The sequence below is a fragment of the Salvelinus namaycush genome, chromosome 41, assembly GCF_016432855.1.
Source record: "Salvelinus namaycush isolate Seneca chromosome 41, SaNama_1.0, whole genome shotgun sequence".
NCBI lineage: Eukaryota > Metazoa > Chordata > Actinopteri > Salmoniformes > Salmonidae > Salvelinus > Salvelinus namaycush.
Genome location: NC_052347.1, coordinates 17,519,916 through 17,540,676, shown reverse-complemented (window position 1 = coordinate 17,540,676; position 20,761 = coordinate 17,519,916). Strand labels below are relative to the sequence as shown.

General features: G+C 44.4%; 1 protein-coding gene across 3 annotated transcripts; it reads left to right on the top strand.

The window, feature by feature from the left end:
- Window positions 1–831: 831 nt before the first annotated feature.
- LOC120034200 (nucleobindin-2-like) lies at window positions 832–17,807 on the top strand. 3 transcript variants are annotated; one of them, XM_038980673.1, is made up of 13 exons: window positions 832–963; window positions 2,870–3,002; window positions 3,296–3,403; window positions 5,848–5,980; window positions 6,064–6,167; window positions 10,734–10,907; window positions 11,018–11,108; window positions 11,188–11,246; window positions 11,324–11,416; window positions 15,570–15,659; window positions 15,739–15,912; window positions 16,078–16,192; window positions 16,313–17,807. In XM_038980673.1, exons 2-13 carry the CDS (start codon window positions 2,874–2,876, stop codon window positions 16,399–16,401), a joined length of 1,359 nt encoding a protein of 452 aa, XP_038836601.1. In that variant the 5' UTR covers window positions 832–963; window positions 2,870–2,873; the 3' UTR covers window positions 16,402–17,807. The 3 variants fall into 3 exon arrangements, with proteins under 3 accessions (XP_038836601.1, XP_038836599.1, XP_038836600.1); XM_038980671.1 differs by having other exon boundaries at window positions 10,734–10,919; XM_038980672.1 differs by having other exon boundaries at window positions 841–963; window positions 2,852–3,002; window positions 10,734–10,919.
- Window positions 17,808–20,761: the final 2,954 nt, after the last annotated feature.

Here is a 20,761-nt window from a genome sequence, read left to right as displayed (position 1 = left end):
GTGAAGTGACAAGGTAATTGATTAAATAATATACATAGCTATCTATTTTAATTAAATAAATACATACCTTTTACATGTTGGAATTTGATATTTGACTTCTTTTCTCTTTATATGTGATGTGTGTGATGGACAAACAACCTTATGGAAATAAGTCACCCTTACAACGTAAATGAAATACAATGTCACTTATTTATTTATTACCTTATTTAACTTCAAAACAATAACTGTACTTCGCATATGTGGGTGTTTTTCATAAGATAAAGAAGAAGTAAAGGAAATGTAAGTTTTTTTTGTATTGGAACGAGACCAAAGATGATCTATTATATTGACAAGACTGACCATTCTAACAACGGAAACATATGTCATCAACGATGGAAGGCAGGAGAAATCAGGTGAGACCATTTTAGCCAATGAGAGGGCAGATACGCGTGTGACCAACAGGCACAACTAAGTTGTTTTTCTCAAAGTTCCCGGAATGCCACGTGAATCCACTTCTATACGTACATTTGTAACAGCCTAAACATTACAAAACTTATTTCGACACCCTCTCATAGCCCTCCATGCAAAAAAGGGCGTATCTCACGCGGATATATTTTGGGCGTAGTAAATCCTCTCGCTTCCCCTCTTCCTCTCTGACGAGACCACTGAACTACAGTTTATTAAGAACGGACGGGATGGGGACGCTGGGGTATAATAATGCCGCGTTCATGTAATAGTCGGAACTAGGAAACTCAAAACTAGCAAACTCGGAAATGTACGAATTTCCTAGTTCCGAATAGTAGTTGAACGCGTTATAAGAACGGACGGTACCCATACAATCGGTCACACACAGTCGCTTCTTTTTGACGTCATTTTCGGCTGCGACGCAACAAAAAAAAAAAATTCGGAAAGCTTTCGGTAAAGAAAGTAACGTTAACTGGCTAATACAACGGGCAAGAATTAGCCACCGATCAACAAGTAACGGTAAGCGAGAATCCCTCATGTCACACCGAGTGTACATAATACTACATTTGGCCTGTTGGCGTTGCCAGACGTTTTCTAGCGGGATTCGCGCATTTAATATGAATGGGGGATGCAAGATGGATGGAAGCCTCTCTCTCATGCTTGCTGTTGTTCAAGAGGGCGGTAGTGTCTTTTCTGTTGCGTGTTGTTGCGCTTTCTACTGAAAAGCTGTATATTGTCACGGGAAATCCGAGCGTAGACCTTTCATTCAGCGAGGTTTCGCGTTAGCCGACAGTGCGTCACTAGCCCACAGTATCTGATGGTCAGTCTGCCAGTTCCCATATAATGTCCATGCAACAGGATACGCCTCCTGTGATGTGCCTCTGTCTGTCAGATGTCAAACATCATTCAGTTGATGTTCAGTACCAAATGACAGATAGCTGAATAATGTCTGAATATATAATTGACATAGACAAATCTTATATGTTCATACTAGAGGTCGACCGATTATGATTTTTCAATACCGATTATTGGAGGACCAAAAAAGCCGATACCGATTAATCGGTCGATTTTAAATTTTAATTTTTATTTATTTATTTGTAATAATGACAATTACAACAATACTGAATGAACACTTATTTTAACTTAATATAATACATCAATAAAATCAATTTAGCCTCAAATAAATAATGACCTGGGCTACCTGGGCTCGAACCAGGAACACATCGACAACAGCCACCCTCAAAGCAGCGTTACCCATGCAGAGCAAGGGGAACAACTACTCCAAGTCTCAGACCGAGTGACGTTTGAAACGCTATTAGCGCGCACCCCGCTAACTAGCTAGCCATTTCACATCGGTTACACCAGCCTAATCTCGGGAGTTGATAGGCTTGAATTCCTAAACAACAGAACTGCTGGCAAAACGCACCAAAGTGCTGTTTGAATGAATGCTTACGAGCCTGCTGGTGCCCACCATCGCTCAGTCAGACTGCTCTATCAAATCATAGACTTAATTATAACATAATAACACACAGAAATACGAGCCTTAGGTCATTAATATGGTCGAATCTGGAAAATATAATCTCGAAAACAAAACGTTTATTCTTTCAGTGAAATACGGAACCGTTCCGTATTTTATCTAACGGGTGGCATCCATCAGTCTAAATATTCCTGTTACATTGCACAACCTTCAATGTTATGTCATAATTACGTTGCATATACCCTGACTCTGCGTGCAATGAACGCAAGAGAAGTGACACAATTTCACCTGGTTAATATTGCCTGCTAACCTGGATTTCTTTTAGCTAAATATGCAGGTTTAAAAATATATACTTCTGTGTATTGATTTTAAGAAAGGCATTGATGTTTATGGTTAGGTACACGTTGGAGCAACGACAGTCCTTTTTCGCGAATGCACACTGCATTGATTATATGCAACGCAGGACATGCTAGATAAACTAGTAATATCATCAACCATGTGTAGTTATAACTAGTGACTATGATTGGTTGATTGATTGTTTTTTATAAGATAAGTTTAATGCTAGCTAGCAACTTACCATGGCTTCTTACTGCATTCGCGTAACAGGCGGGCTCCACGTGAGGCAGGTGGTTAGAGCGTTGGACTAGTTAACCGTAAGGTTGCAAGATTGAATCCCTGAGCTGATAAGGTAAAAATCTGTCGTTCTGCCCCTGAACAAGGCAGTTAACCCACCGTGCAGGTCGTCATTGAAAATAAGAATGTGTTCTTAACTGACTTTCCTAGTTAAATAAAGGTATAAAAAAAATATATATATAAAATAAATCAATAATCGGCAAAATTGGTGTCCAAAATTACCGATTTCCGATTGTTATGAAAACTTGAAATCGGCCCTAATTAATCGGCCATTCCGATTAATCGGTCGACCTCTAGTTCATACTTCTCTTGCAGGAGGATGAACCTGGATCCTGGCTGGCTGCTGCTCCTATCCATGTCTCTGGAGGTTTGGTCAGTGCCCCTCGACCGCAATGCAACCCCCCAGGAAGCACAGCCTCCCCAGGAGGACAAACAGGAGGATAATGTGGTACGCCTTTGTTCTCTGTCTGTGTGTGTGTGTGTATCCATGTGTGATGTGTGATGCGTGATGTGTGATGTGTGATGCGTGATGCGTGATGCGTGATGTGTGATGTGTGATGCGTGATGTGTGATGCGTGATGTGTGATGCGTGATGTGTGATGCGTGATGTGTGATGCGTGATGTGTGATGCGTGATGTGTGATGCGTGATGCGTGATGTGTGATGCGTGATGTGTGATGCGTGATGTGTGATGTGTGTGTGTGTGTGTGTGTGTGTGTGTGTGGTTGCCTGTCTGTTGCAGGACACAGGCCTATACTATGACCGGTATCTGAGAGAGGTGATTGAGGTGCTGGAGACAGATCCCCACTTCAGAGAGAAACTCCAGACTGCCAACACAGAGGACATCAAGGTCTGTCTCTCTCTCTCTGTTGTTTTTCCCCTTGTCTTATATTTTCTGACCTTAGTAATTTTTTATTCGTTTTTCAAAGTATTAACTCACTAAGTACCCCCTCACCTCCTTGTGTAGTACCTATAATGTTACACAAGTCATCTATAGTAGGGATTGGCACAGGTTATTTGAATATCTGAATGGACGTTAGTATTCGATTACTTAATGGTCTATTTTAACAATGAAAATGCTTAGTCTAAAATGTCATAAAAGTATCTATGTGACATTGCTACATAGCCTACAAGGATAGACCATTACATTAAACATTTTAATAACACAACAGTTTTATGACAGTTTTTATGAGTGCGGCCCATAAAAAAGATACTCCGGTAGCCTTCACACGTGTAGCTTGTTGTTATTGTTGGTCAATCAAAGTGGTGTTACAGTCGGAGGCTCAATGTGTAGCAAAGGAAGTGGGAGATTTCTAATCGATGCAAAATAGAATAAAAATTACGGAATGAAGTTGGCTAAATGAGAAGGAGTAGGCTACAATGATCAACCAACAGGTAGGCTGTTGTTTCATATGAATGAAGTTGGCTAAATGAGAAGGAGTAGGCTACAATGATCAACCAACAGGTAGGCTGTTGTTTCATATGAATGGAGTTGTCTAAATGAGAAGGAGTAGGCTACAATGATCAACCAACAGGTAGGCTGTTGTTTCATATGAATGGAGTTGGCTAAATGAGAAGGAGTAGGCTACAATGATCAACCAACAGGTAGGCTGTTGTTTCATATGAATGAAGTTGGCTAAATGAGAAGGAGTAGGCTACAATGATCAACCAACAGGTAGGCTGTTGTTTCATATGAATGGAGTTGGCTAAATGAGAAGGAGTAGGCTACAATGATCAACCAACAGGTAGGCTGTTGTTTCATATGAATGAAGTTGGCTAAATGAGAAGGAGTAGGCTACAATGATCAACCAACAGGTAGGCTGTTGTTTCATATGAATGAAGTTGGCTAAATGAGAAGGAGTAGGCTACAATGATCAACCAACAGGTAGGCTGTTGTTTCATATGAATGGAGTTGGCTAAATGAGAAGGAGTAGGCTACAATGATCAACCAACAGGTAGGCTGTTGTTTCATATGAATGAAGTTGGCTAAATGAGAAGGAGTAGGTTACAATGATCGACCATCAGGTAGGCTGTTGTTTCATATGAATGAAGTTGGCTCAATGAGAAGGAGTACTTTACAATGATCGACCATCAGGTAGGCTGTTGTTTCATATGAATTAAGTTGGCTCAATGAGAAGGGGTACTTTACAATGATCGACCATCAGGTAGGCTGTTGTTTCATATGAATGGAGTTGTCTAAATGAGAAGGAGTAGGCTACAATGATCAACCAACAGGTAGGCTGTTGTTTCATATGAATGAAGTTGGCTAAATGAGAAGGAGTAGGCTACAATGATCAACCAACAGGTAGGCTGTTGTTTCATATGAATGGAGTTGGCTAAATGAGAAGGAGTAGGCTACAATGATCAACCAACAGGTAGGCTGTTGTTTCATATGAATGAAGTTGGCTAAATGAGAAGGAGTAGGCTACAATGATCAACCAACAGGTAGGCTGTTGTTTCATATGAATGGAGTTGGCTAAATGAGAAGGAGTAGGCTACAATGATCAACCAACAGGTAGGCTGTTGTTTCATATGAATGAAGTTGGCTAAATGAGAAGGAGTAGGCTACAATGATCAACCAACAGGTAGGCTGTTGTTTCATATGAATGAAGTTGGCTAAATGAGAAGGAGTAGGCTACAATGATCAACCAACAGGTAGGCTGTTGTTTCATATGAATGGAGTTGGCTAAATGAGAAGGAGTAGGCTACAATGATCAACCAACAGGTAGGCTGTTGTTTCATATGAATGGAGTTGTCGTAGACAATTACGAGGAGTGCCGCAAAATAGCCTCAATTAGCTGGCTACTGTAGCCAGCTAGCTTCTTTACAATGATTTGGTTCAGTCAAGACTGGTACTACCAGATAGTATGATAGATAACCTATGGCAGCAACAAGTTTTCTAACTAGCACGAGTCGTTTGTCAACTTTTTCTCTCTCCCTCTGTGCCACACACACCGGCCCCTGCTGCTCTCTCGCACCTCACTTACCCTTCTGCTGAAACGCGTAGGGTACCGTTTTCTTTAAAACATGTATTTCTACAATCCAGATATTCGAAAAAATATCATATTTGAATAGTGAAATAATTTCAAATGCCCATCCCCAATCTATAGTGTACATACTGTATGTCGAGTGTGTAAATTCTTTGTCTATACATTCTGTCTGTATTCTATCTATGTTCTGTTTATTGTGGCAGCATCAAGTCACTGGGTCAAGTTCCTGGTACATGTACAGTAAATGTCCTGGCGAATAAAGGTGAATCTGATATGCGTCTGACTGACTGTCCATCTTCTTCAGAATGGTCGTCTCAGTAAGGAGCTGGACCTTGTGGGGCACCATGTTAGAACTCGTCTGGATGAGCTGAAGAGACAGGAGGTGTCTCGCCTCAGGATGCTGCTCAAAGCCAAACTGGACAGCACCAACACACAGAGTGAGGGTTTCTAAAGGCCTGGAAGACCAAGATTATATATGTTTTCTCAGTCACTTGTTAAAACCCCTCTGTTTATCCCCAAGGTTTACAGATGGACCATGCCTCTCTGTTGAAGCAGTTTGAACACCTGGATCCACACAATCAGAACACCTTTGAGGCCAAAGACCTTGAGCTGCTCATCTCAACGGTAATGCAGTGAGCATAGAGGCCAGGGCCTGTATTTGTATTCATAGAACATCTAAGAATAGGTGCAGATCTAGGATCAGTTTAGCCTTTTCAAATAAAATTTTATTGGTACACATACACCTATTTTTTGTGTACACACACACACACACATATTTATCAGATGTTATTGCGGGTGTAGCGAAATGCTTGTGTTCCTAGCTCCAACAGTGCAGTAGTATCTAACAATACACAACAATACACACAAATCTAAAAGTAAAAGAAGGGAATGAAGAAATATATAAATATTAGGATGAGCAATGTCGGAGTGGCATTGACTAAAATACAGTAGAATAGAATACAGTATATACATATGAGATGAGTAAAGCAGTATGTAAACATTATTAAAGTGACTAGTGTTCCATTATTAAAGTGGCCAGTGATTCCTTGTCTATGTATATAGGGCAGCAGCCTCTAAGGTGCAGGGTTGAGTAACCGGGTGGTAGCTGGCTAGTGATGGCTATTTAACAGTCTGATGACCTTGAGATAGAAGCTGTTTTTCAGTCTCTCAGTCCCAGCTTTGATGCACTTGTACTGACCTCGCCTTCTGGATGATAGCAGGGTGAACAGGCCGTGGCTCGGGTGGTGGATGTCCTTGATGATCTTTTTGGCCTTCCTGTGCCATCGGGTGCTGTAGGTGTCCTGGAGGGCAGGCAGTGTGCCCCCGGTGATGCGTTGTGCAGACCGCACCACCCTCTGAAGAGCCCTGCGGTTGCGGGCGGAGAAGTTGCCATACCAGGGGGTGAAACAGCCCGACAGGATGCTCTCAATTGTCCATCTGTAAAAGTTTGAGTGTCTTAGGGGCCAAGCCAAATTTCTTCAGCCTCCTGAGGTTGAAGAGTAGTTGTTGCTCCTTCTTCACCACACTGTGTGGGTGGATCATTTCAGATTGTCAGTGATGTGTACGCCGAGGAACTTGAGGGTACTATGGTGTTGAAAGAATTCTTCCGTAGGTATTCCTCTTGTCCAGATGGGATAGGGCAGTGTGCAGTGCGATGGCGATTGCATCGTCTGTGGATCTATTGGGGCGGTAAGCAAATTGAAGTGGGTCTAGGTTGTAAGGTAGCGGTGATATGATCCTTAACTAGCCTCTCAAAGCACTTCATGATGACAGAAGTGAGTGCTACGGTGAAATAGTCATTTAGTTCAGTTACCTTTGCTTTCTTGGGTACAGGAACAATGGTGGACATCTTGAAGGAAGTGGGGTCAGCAGACTGGGATAGGGAGAGAGGGAATATGTCTGTAAACACTCCAGACAGCTGGTCTGCACATGCTCTGAGGACGCTTCTAGGGATGCCGTCTGGGCTGGCATTCTTGCGAGGGTTACCACGCTTAAATGTCTTACTCACGTCAGCCATGGAGAACGAGGGCCTACAGTCCTTGTTGGTGGCACTGTTATCCTCAAAGCGGGCGAAGAAGGCGTTTAGTTTGTCCGGGAGCAAGACGTCGGTGTCCGCGACGTGGCTGGTTTTCCCTTTGTAATCTGTGATTGTCTGTAGACCCGGCCACATACGTCTCGTGTCTGAGCCGTTGAATTGCGGCTCCACTTTGTCTCTGTACTGACGTTTTGCCTGTTTGATTGCCTTACAGAGAAAATAACTACACTGTTTTGTATTCGACTATATTCCCAGTAACCTTGCCATGGTTAAATGCAGTGGTTCGCGCTTTCAGTTTTGTGCGACTGCTGCCATCTATCCACGGTTTCTGGTTTGGGTAGGTTTTAATAGTCAGTGGGAATAACATCCTCTATACACTTCCTGATGAACTCAGTCACTGTGTCTTTGTATACGTCAATGTTATTCTGAGGTTACCCAGAACATATCCCAGTCCGCTTGATCAAAACAATCTTGAAGCATGGATTCCAATTGGTCAGACCAGCGTTGACTAGACCTTAGCACGGGTACTTCCTGTTTGAGTTTCTGCCTATAGGAAGGAGTCGTGTTCTCATTTGCCGAAAGGGAGGGTGGGGGAGGGCCTTGTAGGCATTTCGAAAGAGTTGCAGTGGTCGAGTGTTATCAGAGCGAGTACTACAGTCAATGTCTTGATAGAACTTCGGTAGCGTTTTCCTCAAATTTGCTTTGTTAAAATCCCCAGCTACAATACATGCGGTCTCAGGATATGTGGTTTCCAGTTTGCATAAAGTCCAGTGTAGTTCCTTGAGGGCTGTCGTGGTTTTGGCTTGAGGGGGAATATACACGGCTGTGACTAGAACCGGAGAGAATTCTCTTGGGAGGTAATACGGTCGGCATTTGAATTTTAGGTATTCTAGGTCGGGTGAACAAAAGGACTTGAGTTCCTGTATGTTATCACAATCACACCATGAGTAGTTAATCATGAAACATACACCACCGCCCTTCTTCCCTGGGAGTTCTTTATTCCTGTCTGCGCAATGTACTGAGAACCCAGCTGGCTGTATGGACGGGGACAGTATATCCGGAGAGAGCCATGATTCTGTGAAACAGAGTATGTTACAGTCCCTGATGTCTCTCTGGAAGGAGATCCTTGCCCTGAGCTCATCTACTTTATTGTCCAGAGACTGAATATTAGCGAGTAATATACTTGGAAGCGGTGGAGGGTGTGCAAGCCTCCTGAGTATTCGGGAAAGTTGTATTCCTGGTCGTAGTGCTGGTGAGTTACCGCCGCTCTGATTTCCAAAAGTTATTTCCGGCTGTATGTAATAACACAAAAAACGTTCTGGGCTAATAATGTAAGAAATAACACACAAAAAAACAAAATACTGCAAAGCTGCTTAAGCGCTAGAAGCAGAGCTGCCATGTATGTCTGTCGGCGCCATCTTTTATCATAATTAATGCGATTATATTGGGTGCTAATCCTAGATCAGTATTCCTACTCTGGAATGCGTTATGAATACGGGCCCTGATTCTTATCTACTTGTATCATAACACTGGTGTTGATGTACTTCAGTATTTTCCTCATCCTTGTCCTCTGCCTCCCTGCTAGGCCGATGTACATCAGTTTCCCCCTTGTCCTCTGTCTCCCTGCTAGGCCAATATACAGTACCAGTCAAAAGTTTGGACACACTTACTCATTGAAGGGTTTTTCTTTATTTTTTTACTATTTTCTACATTGTAGAATAATAGTGAAGACATCAAAACTATGAAATAGCATATATGGAATCTGTTAAACAAATCAAAATATTTTTGATTTTAGATTCTTCAAAGTAGCCACCCTTTTCCTTGATGACAGCTTTGCACACTCTTGGCATTCTCTCAACCAGCTTCACTTGGAATGCTTTTCCAACAGTCTTTAAGGAGTTCCCACATATGCTGAGCATTTGTTGGCTGCTTTCCCTTCACTCTGTGGTCCAACTCATCCCAAACCATCTCAATTGGGTTGAGGTTGGGTGATTGTGGAGGCCAGGTCATCTGATGCAGCACTCCATCTTGGTCAAATAGCCCTTACACTGCCTGGAGGTGTGTTTCGGGTCATTGTCCTGTTGAAAAACAAATAATAGTCCCACTAAGCGCAGACCAGATGGGAGGGTGTATCGCTGCAGAATGCTGTGGTAGCCATGCTGGTTAAGTGTGCCTTCTCCATGCTTCACGGTGGGAACCACACATGCAGAGATCATCTGTTCACCTACTCTGCGTCTCACAAAGACATGGCGGTTGGAACCAAATAGCTCAAATTTGGACTCATCAGACCAAAGGATTTCCAGCGGTCTAAAGTCCATTGCTTATGTTTCTTGGCCTAAGCAAGTCTTTTCTTTTTGGTGTCCTTTGGTAGTGGTTTCTTTGCAGCAATTTGACCATTTAGGCCTAATTCACGCAGACTCCTCTGAACAGTTGATGTTGATGTGTCTGTTACTTGAACTTTGTGAAGCATTTATTTGGGCTGCAATCTGAGGTGCAGTTAATGCTAATGAATTCATCCTCTGCAGGGAGCCAGTTTCATCATAGTTCTTGATGGTTTTTCCGACTGCACTTGAAGAAACGTTCATAGTTCTTGAAATGTTCCAGATTGACTGACCTTAATTAATGTCTTAAGGTAATGATGGACTGTTGTTTTCTCTTTGCTCAAATGCATTAAGAAGTTAAGAAATTCCACAAATTAACTTTTAACAAGGCACACCAGTTAATTGAAATGCATTCCAGGTAACTACCTCATGAAGCTGATTGAGAGAATGCCAAGAGTGTGCAAAGCTGTCATCAAGGCAAAGGGTGGCTACTTTGAAAAATCTCATACATTTTGATTTGTTTATCACCTTCTGGTTACTACATGATTCCATATGTGTTATTTCATAGTTTGTCTTCACTATTATTGTACATTGTAGAAAAAAATTAAGGAGTAGGTGTATCCAAAATTTTGATTGGTACTGTACATCAGTATCCCCCTTGTCCTCTGTCCCTGCTAGGCCAATGTACATCAGTATCTCCCTCATCCTTGTCCTCTTGTCTCCCTGCTAGGCCAATGTACATCAGTATCTCCCTCATCCTTGTCCTATTGTCTCCCTGCTAGGCCAATGTACATCAGTATCTCCCTCATCCTTGTCCTCTTGTCTCCCTGCTAGGCCACTAAAGACCTAGAGAACTACGATGCAGAGAGACATGATGAGTTCAAACGCTATGAGATGCTGAAGGAGCACGAGAGACGGGAGTACCTCAAGGGTCTAGACCAGGAGAAGAGAGAGAAGGAGGAGAAGAGGATGGAGGAGCTGAAGGATAAACACCGCAAGCACCCCAAGGTCAACGCTCCGGTGAGAGAGAAAGACGGAGAGAGCGAGTAAGATGGAGGGAATGCTTTTTGTATGTGAGACCAGTAGAATGGAATCTCTCTTTTCTATCTCTCCATCAGGGCAGTGTAGCTCAACTGCGTGAGGTATGGGAGGAGACGGATGGACTGGACCCAACAGAGTTTAACCCAAAGACCTTCTTCAAACTGCATGGTCAGTTAAGCTGCACTCTACTATTACATGATGATGACATTTGTATGTGTTCAAATAATGTTTATTTTCCTCCCTGTAGATGCGAATGGAGATGGTGTTTTAGATGAGCAGGAACTAGAGGCCCTCTTTGCCAAAGAGGTAACGCATATTCCCCTCACGTGTGTGTGTGTGTCCGTGCGGTATAGTAACAGCTCTCTCCTGCCCTCTACCACCAGCTGGAGAAGGTCTACGACCCAAAGAATGAGGAGGATGATATGATGGAGATGGAGGAAGAGAGGCTGAGGATGAGGGAGCATGTCATGAAGAACGTTAGTATTGTTTGGATTTCTGTCCTTCTCTGTTTTAACCCTCCATTCCTGTTTTTCCTTGTTTCTGTGTCTTTATCCCTCTCTCCTCTCTCTGTCTGTTCACCTCTCTCCTCTCTCTGTCTTTATCCCTCTCTCCTCTCTCTGTCTGTTCACCTCTCTCCTCTCTCTGTCTGTTCACCTCTCTCCTCTGTCTGTTCACCTCTCTCCTCTCTGTCTGTTCACCTCTCTCCTCTCTCTGTCTTTATCCCTCTCTCCTCTCTCTGTCTGTTCACCTCTCTCCTCTCTCTGTCTGTTCACCTCTCTCCTCTCTCTGTCTTTATCCCTCTCTCCTCTCTCTGTCTTTATCCCTCTCTCCTCTCTCTGTCTGTTCATCTCTCTCCTCTCTCTGTCTGTTCACCTCTCTCCTCTCTCTGTCTGTTCACCTCTCTCCTCTCTCTGTCTGTTCACCTCTCTCCTCTCTCTGTCTGTTCACCTCTCTCCTCTCTCTGTCTGTTCACCTCTCTCCTCTCTCTGTCTGTTCACCTCTCTCCTCTCTCTGTCTGTTCACCTCTCTCCTCTCTCTGTCTGTTCACCTCTCTCCTCTCTCTGTCTGTTCACCTCTCTCCTCTCTCTGTCTGTTCACCTCTCTCCTCTCTCTGTCTGTTCACCTCTCTCCTCTCTCTGTCTGTTCACCTCTCTCCTCTCTCTGTCTGTTCACCTCTCTCCTCTCTTTGTCTGTTCACCTCTCTCCTCTCTCTGTCTGTTCACCTCTCTCCTCTCTCTGTCTGTTCACCTCTCTCCTCTCTCTGTCTGTTCACCTCTCTCCTCTCTCTGTCTGTTCACCTCTCTCCTCTCTCTGTCTGTTCACCTCTCTCCTCTCTCTGTCTGTTCACCTCTCTCCTCTCTCTGTCTGTTCACCTCTCTCCTCTCTCTGTCTGTTCACCTCTCTCCTCTCTCTGTCTGTTCACCTCTCTCCTCTCTCTGTCTGTTCACCTCTCTCCTCTCTCTGTCTTTATCCCTCTCTCCTCTCTCTGTCTGTTCACCTCTCTCCTCACTCTGTCGGTTCACCTCTCTCCTCACTCTGTCGGTTCACCTCTCTCTGTCGGTTCACCTCTCTCCTCTCTCTGTCTGTTCACCTCTCTCCTCTCTCTGTCTTTATCCCTCTCTCCTCTCTCTGTCTGTTCACCTCTCTCCTCTCTCTGTCTGTTCACCTCTCTCCTCTCTCTGTCTGTTCACCTCTCTCCTCTCTCTGTCTTTATCCCTCTCTCCTCTCTCTGTCTTTATCCCTCTCTCCTCTCTCTGTCTTTATCCCTCTCTCCTCTCTCTGTCTGTTCACCTCTCTCCTCTCTCTGTCTGTTCACCTCTCTCCTCTCTCTGTCTGTTCACCTCTCTCCTCTCTCTGTCGGTTCACCTCTCTCTGTCTGTTCACCTCTCTCCTCTCTCTGTCTGTTCACCTCTCTCCTCTCTCTGTCGTTATCCCTCTCTCCTCTCTCTGTCTGTTCACCTCTCCTCACTCTGTCGGTTCACCTCTCTCCTCTCTCTGTCTGTTCACCTCTCTCCTCTCTCTGTCTGTTCACCTCTCTCCTCTCTCTGTCTGTTCACCTCTCTCCTCTCTCTGTCTTTATCCCTCTCTCCTCTCTCTGTCTGTTCACCTCTCTCCTCTCTCTGTCTGTTCACCTCTCTCCTCTCTCTGTCTTTATCCCTCTCTCCTCTCTCTGTCTTTATCCCTCTCTCCTCTCTCTGTCTTTATCCCTCTCTCCTCTCTCTGTCTTTATCCCTCTCTCCTCTCTCTGTCTTTATCCCTCTCTCCTCTCTCTGTCTTTATCCCTCTCTCCTCTCTCTGTCTTTATCCCTCTCTCCTCTCTCTGTCTTTATCCCTCTCTCCTCTCTCTGTCTTTATCCCTCTCTCCTCTCTCTGTCTTTATCCCTCTCTCCTCTCTCTGTCTTTATCCCTCTCTCCTCTCTCTGTCTTTATCCCTCTCTCCTCTCTCTGTCTGTTCACCTCTCTCCTCTCTCTGTCTGTTCACCTCTCTCCTCTCTCTGTCGGTTCACCTCTCTCTGTCTGTTCACCTCTCTCCTCTCTCTGTCTGTTCACCTCTCTCCTCTCTCTGTCTGTTCACCTCTCTCCTCTCTCTGTCTGTTCACCTCTCTCCTCTCTCTGTCTGTTCACCTCTCTCCTCTCTCTGTCTGTTCACCTCTCTCCTCTCTTTGTCTGTTCACCTCTCTCCTCTCTCTGTCTGTTCACCTCTCTCCTCTCTCTGTCTGTTCACCTCTCTCCTCTCTCTGTCTGTTCACCTCTCTCCTCTCTCTGTCTGTTCACCTCTCTCCTCTCTCTGTCTGTTCACCTCTCTCCTCTCTCTGTCTGTTCACCTCTCTCCTCTCTCTGTCTGTTCACCTCTCTCCTCTCTCTGTCTGTTCACCTCTCTCCTCTCTCTGTCTGTTCACCTCTCTCCTCTCTCTGTCGGTTCACCTCTCATCCTTTCACTCTGTCTGTTCACCTCTCATTCTTTCACTCTGTCTGTTCACCTCTCATCCTTTCACTCTGTCGGTTCACCTCTCATCCGTTCACTCTCTGTCTGTTCACCTCTCATCCTTTCACTCTGTCGGTTCACCTCTCATCCGTTCACTCTCTGTCTGTTCACCTCTCATCTGTTCACTCTGTCGGTTCACCTCTCTCCTCTCTCTGTCTGTTCACCTCTCTCCTCTCTCTGTCTTTATCCCTCTCTCCTCTCTCTGTCTGTTCACCTCTCTCCTCTCTCTGTCTGTTCACCTCTCTCCTCTCTCTGTCTGTTCACCTCTCTCCTCTCTCTGTCTTTATCCCTCTCTCCTCTCTCTGTCTTTATCCCTCTCTCCTCTCTCTGTCTTTATCCCTCTCTCCTCTCTCTGTCTTTATCCCTCTCTCCTCTCTCTGTCTTTATCCCTCTCTCCTCTCTCTGTCTGTTCACCTCTCTCCTCTCTCTGTCTGTTCACCTCTCTCCTCTCTCTGTCGGTTCACCTCTCTCTGTCTGTTCACCTCTCTCCTCTCTCTGTCTGTTCACCTCTCTCCTCTCTCTGTCTGTTCACCTCTCTCCTCTCTCTGTCTGTTCACCTCTCATCCTTTCACTCTGTCAGTTCACCTCTCATCCTTTCACTCTGTCGGTTCACCTCTCTCCTCTCTCTGTCTGTTCACCTCTCTCCTCTCTCTGTCTGTTCACCTCTCTCCTCTCTCTGTCTGTTCACCTCTCATCCTTTCACTCTGTCGGTTCACCTCTCTCCTCTCTCTGTCTGTTCACCTCTCTCCTCTCTCTGTCTGTTCACCTCTCATCCTTTCACTCTGTCGGTTCACCTCTCATCCGTTCACTCTCTGTCTGTTCACCTCTCATCCTTTCACTCTCTGTCTGTTCACCTCTCTCCTCTCTCTGTCTGTTCACCTCTCATCCTTTCACTCTGTCGGTTCACCTCTCATCCTTTCACTCTGTCTGTTCACCTCTCATCCGTTCACTCTCTGTCTGTTCACCTCTCTCCTCTCTCTGTCTGTTCACCTCTCATTCTTTCACTCTGTCTGTTCACCTCTCATCCTTTCACTCTGTCGGTTCACCTCTCATCCGTTCACTCTCTGTCTGTTCACCTCTCATCCTTTCACTCTGTCGGTTCACCTCTCATCCGTTCACTCTCTGTCTGTTCACCTCTCATCCGTTCACTCTGTCGGTTCACCTCTCATCCGTTCACTCTCTGTCTGTTCACCTCTCATCTGTTCACTCTGTCGGTTCACCTCTCTCCTCTCTCTGTCTGTTCACCTCTCATCCTTTCACTCTGTCTGTTCACCTCTCTCCTCTCTCTGTCTGTTCACCTCTCATCCGTTCAGTCTGTCGGTTCACCTCTCATCCGTTCACTCTCTGTCGGTTCACCTCTCATCTGTTCACTCTCTGTCTGTTCACCTCTCATCTGTTCACTCTGTCGGTTCACCTCTCATCCGTTCACTCTCTGTCGGTTCACCTCTCATCCGTTCACTCTCTGTCGGTTCACCTCTCATCCGTTCACTCTCTGTCGGTTCACCTCTCATCCGTTCACTCTCTGTCGGTTCACTCTCTGTCGGTTCACTCTCTGTCGGTTCACTCTCTGTCGGTTCACCTGTCATCCGTTCACTCTCGGTCTGTTATCTATTACTTTTTTCAGCTGTTTTCTGTTTTGACAGGTGGACATCAATCAAGATCGACTCGTCAGCCTGGAAGAGTTCCTTAAATCAACAGACAAGAAAGAGTTCAACAACCCTAAAGATTGGGATGTAAGTGAGTGAGGGACGTTGGGTCATTTTATAGTTTGTGTGTTGAGTCATGTCAGACTCGTCTTCCCCATCCCTCCAGACTTTAGATGACACCAAGCCGGTGTTCACAGAGGCTGAGCTCCAGCGGTTTGAGGCGGAGCTGCGGACCAAGGAGGAGGAGCTAGGTAGGAGGGCGGAGTCTCTTCGTCAGGAGCAGGATCTGCTAAAGGAGAGGGGCAAGGCCTTGGAGGCCCAGAGACGAGAGTACCAACAGGTAGACAACCACCACTTACTCTGCACAGTGGTATGGAGGACAGCCATACTATGAACAGCCAAATACTGCAGAATAAGCCATACTGTCACTATAGCGATTTATATCTTCAATTAAATATGAAACTATGAGTAGCCATATGATGAAATGTTTGTCTGATTCTGTCAGGCAGTGCTAGAGATGTCTCAGAGGAAGGAGAAACAGGCAGTGGAGGGGCAGCCTCCTACGGGTCCTAACGGAGAACTACAGTTCCACCAAGAGATGCAGAAACTGGAAGATCAAGGTAAACGGGATAGACGAGATAAAAAGGGCGAGGATGGAGTGAGTTGGGGACATTTTTGCTTTTGTCTCCTCTGAGGGGTTCTTTCAGTAATGGAATGTTCTCTCTGGCGCTCTCATTTAGGTGCTAAAGCTCCTGTTGAACAAGAAGTCCAAGAGGCCCAGAATAACCTGCCTGCAGAACCACCACAGAACCTGCCCATACACACCTAATGCAGCACCCTGATACACATAGGGTTGCAATGGGAGGGTATATTACTGGAAACTTTCTAAGTTTACCAGTAAACTACCAGAATTTTTGTAACTTTCAAGAAATATATGGAATTTTATCAGATTACATCTAGTGTCTTTTTTTTGGTACTTCAGATTATCACAGGTGTTTGTGAGCATGGTTACATGCGCACCATAATTTGATTTTGTTTAAAACATTTACATGCTTTGCAAGAATAACGATTTCCCTAACAATCCTGTTTACGTCTGAAATCAGGCTACTGATGGGACTGCAGATAAATTCCAAAAATCAGCAATCTGAAAAATATGTTCGACCACAGTGGCCAAACTGTTTTGCAAAACCTTTTTGATTCTGAGTTGGGACATATAAAGTTTGTATGTGAAAACAATTTCTGATATGCATACTTTGTTTTTCCAAATTCACGCATAAGAGGGAGTCTTGTGCAACCGGTGCTGGCGCAAATCAAATGCACAGCTAGAATGCAGTAATATGAAAGATTGCCTAGAAAACCAGATGTTTTAATCGGCGTATGCTTACTTAGATTTTGACCATACGCCAATTCAAGATAAGCAGAGTAAGGTGTTCACATGACTATTTCCATACTTGGTCTACTGCCATAATCAGTTTAATATCAAATTATTAGTGTGCATGTAAACATACTCATGAATTATCTCTGGCCCTCTGTGTGGCCCTATCAGACGTAAAATATATACAATAATTTAATGAGATGACAAAGCTGTAAAACATCCTAAATATAAACCATCAACGTAGTGAATGTCATTGGTATTTAATGAGGGTTTCAGAATAAAATACCCTTTGTATCTTACAGACTTGTTTATTTTACTATGTCAGTATGTCTTTGTTGTAAATATTTAGGGGTCAAACTGGTGGCAGTTGTGAAAAAATACAATAGTTTGAAAAGTTTGTGGAGTGAATTGAAAACAATGCAATTGTTGATTACCGGTAGATGCTTTCCCAAAATTATTTAGGTTATTTTTCTCTTGAACCATATAGTCTATCCACTAGAAACTCATGGACATTATGGTCACAGATATAAAAAATGTTATACTATATATGAATAACATTTTTTGTAGTTCAAGTATAAATCACCAAAGTTACCATAGATTACCTGTTATTTACCAAAATTACGGAGGATTCCAGTAACTTTGGTAAAATAGTGGTAGCTGTGCAACCCTAGATACATACACGCTCTCGCAGGAAAGCATCTCTTTCACTGACACACATATCCAGATGGGTACAGCAGATGACATCATACAGCACAAACGCACAACCCCAGTCAGTCAAGCACATCGCATCGTCCCCTGGCACAGTCCCGGTGTTTACCTATCTCTGTGGTTTACATTTGATCTCAATAAATTATTCAACTCACTGGACCTAGCCTTCTTCATTTTTAAATTCTGTCATGCCTGTGAAATGACTGTCTATAGATATTCTGCCCTTATGTTGTCTGTCTGTGTTGTATACCTAGCTTACTATTTCCACTGTTTCCCCCCAAATGTCAAATTTCTGATTTGTGACCCCTAACCCTTTCCCAGATGAGGTACATTGTTTGAATATTTAATTCCCAATCCCTTCTGCCTTCATACTCCTCTAGTTGACCTTTGACCTCTCCTGCCAATAACTCATTTGTCTATTGGTCACTGGGATCTTGCATGCTTCTGTACATTGTTGTTATTCCAGCCGTGTCCCTTCTGACATCACCCTTCTTATTTTAAATGTATTTAAACATTCTGTTATAGTAATGAATCCCTTCGGTGTCTCTGTACTGTGCTCTCTCTTTTCCTCTGCTGTTATCCAGTGGTATGGTTCCCTGGGGAGTATGTGCTCATCGTTGTTGTCTCCCATGGAATGGGTCCCCTGGCACACAGTGCATTCCTACCCTGCATTCCACTCACTTCAATGGTGACTTCAATGATGACCTCACTGCCCCTTCTTTCTGGGTGGCAATACAGCTGTTAGCTGTCAATCACTCCGCTGCTGGTGATGTCACTGCTCAGAGATGGACATATCTGTGTGTTTAGCAACATCTGCACTGTCATTTTTCTTCAAAATGTAATATTTTTTATTCTCAGTCTGGTAGTAGGTGAGACAAGTATGTGACAACATAAAGGAGAGACAGCTGGATGTAATCTCAAGTTATGAGCAACATAAGTTCTATATGTGACCATTTTGAACATCTATATGGTTGGACAACATGCAGTACCAGAGCAACACAGCAGATTTTTTTATTTATTTTATTTCACCTTTATTTAACCAGGTAGGCTAGTTGAGAACAAGTTCTCATTTACAACTGCGACCTGGCCAAGATAAAGCAAAGCAGTGTGATACAGACAACAACACAGAGTTACACATGGAGTAAACAATAAACAAGCCAATGACACAGTAGAAAAAATAAAGTCTATATACAGTGTGTGCAAAAGGCATGAGGAGGTAGGCAATAAATAGGCCATAGGAGCGAATAATTACAATTTAGCAGATCAACACTGGAGTGATAAATGAGCAGATGATGATGTGCAAGTAGAGACACTGGTGTGCAAAAGAGCAGAAAAGTAAATCAAATAAAAACAGTATGGGGATGAGGTAGGTAGATTGGGTGGGCTATTTACAGATGGACTAGATGATGATGGGAGACTGATCAAACTGAGTGTCCCTCACACAGATTTATGTAACTGTCTTTCCTTTTTTATCTATAAAGGAATCATCTTTCAGCTTTGATATTTACAGCTCCTCGCCTCCATCTTGGAGTTTGGGGGGGGTGGTTACTTCATGAGTTGGTTATGGAAGTGACCCGTGTTACCTTGTTCTTATGTGTCCAATGTCCATAGCCTGAGGCACAGCACAGCCTCTGTTCTCATGTGTTAGTTCTCTGGATAGAACAACTGACTGTCTCTCTGCCTGTGACCTTTGGAACCCCCAATGAACCCCCTGGAACCTGAAGGAATCACCAGATAATAATAGGAAATGATACCATTATGGAATGATCCTAGTATTAGATATAGTGCTGATGCTGCTGACACATGTCTTCTTCACCATCATCTCCAGATCAGAGACTCTGTCAAATTTTCAACCTCTCCCTGTCTGAGTCTGTAATACCAACATGTTTTAAGCAGACCACCATAGTCCCTGTGCCCAAGAACACTAAGGTAACCTGCCTAAATGACTACTGACCCATAGCCCTCACATCTGTAGCCATGAAGTGCTTTAAAAGGCTGGTCATGGCTCACATCAACACCATTATCCCAGAAACCCTAGACCCACTCCAATTTGCATACCTTCCCAACAGATCCACAGATCATGCAATCTCTATTGCACTCCACACTGCCCTTTCCCACCTGGACAAAATGAACACCTACGTGAGAATGCTATTCATTCACTACAGCTCAGCGTTCAACACCATAGTGCCCTCAAAGCTCATCACTAAGCTAAGGACCCTGGGACTAAACACCTTCCTCTGCAACTGGATCCTGGACTTCCTGATGGGCCGACCCCAGGTGGTAACGGTAGGTAACAACACATCCGCCACGCTGATCCTCAACACTGGGGCCCCTCAGGGGTGCACGCTCAGTCCCCTCCTGTACTCCCTGTTCACTCATGACTGCACGGCCAGGCACGACTCCAACACCATCATTAAGTTTGCTGATGACACAACAGTGGTAGGCCTGATCACAGACAACGATGATACAGCCTATAGGGAGGAGGTCAGAGACCTGACCGTGTGGTGCCAGGACAACAACCTCTCCCTCAACGTGATCAAGACAAAGGAGATGATTGTGGACTACAGGAAAAGGAGGACCGAGCACGCCCCCATTCTCATTGACGGGGCTGCAGTGGAGCAGGTTGAGAGCTTCAAGTTCCTTGGTGTCCACATCACCAACAAACTAACATGGTCCAAGCACACCAAGACAGTCGCGAAGAGGGCACGACAAAACCTATTCCCCCTCAGGAGACTGAAAAGATTTGGCATGGGTCCTCAGATCTTCAAAAGGTTTTACAGCTACACCATCGAGAGCATCCTGACGGGTTGCATCACTGCCTGGTATGGCAACTGCTCGGCCTCTGACCGCAAGGCACTACAGAGGGTAGTGCGTACAGCCCTGTACATCACCAAGGCAAAGCTTCCTGCCATCCAGGACCTCTATAACAAGCGATGTCAGAGGAAGGCCCTAAAAATTGTCAAAGACTCCAGCCACCCTAGTCATAGACTGTTCTCTCTGCTACCGCACGACAAGTGCTAGGTCCAAGAGGCTTCTAAACAGTTCTACTCCCAAGCCATAAGACTCCTGAACATCTAATCAAATGGCTACCCAGACTATTTGCATT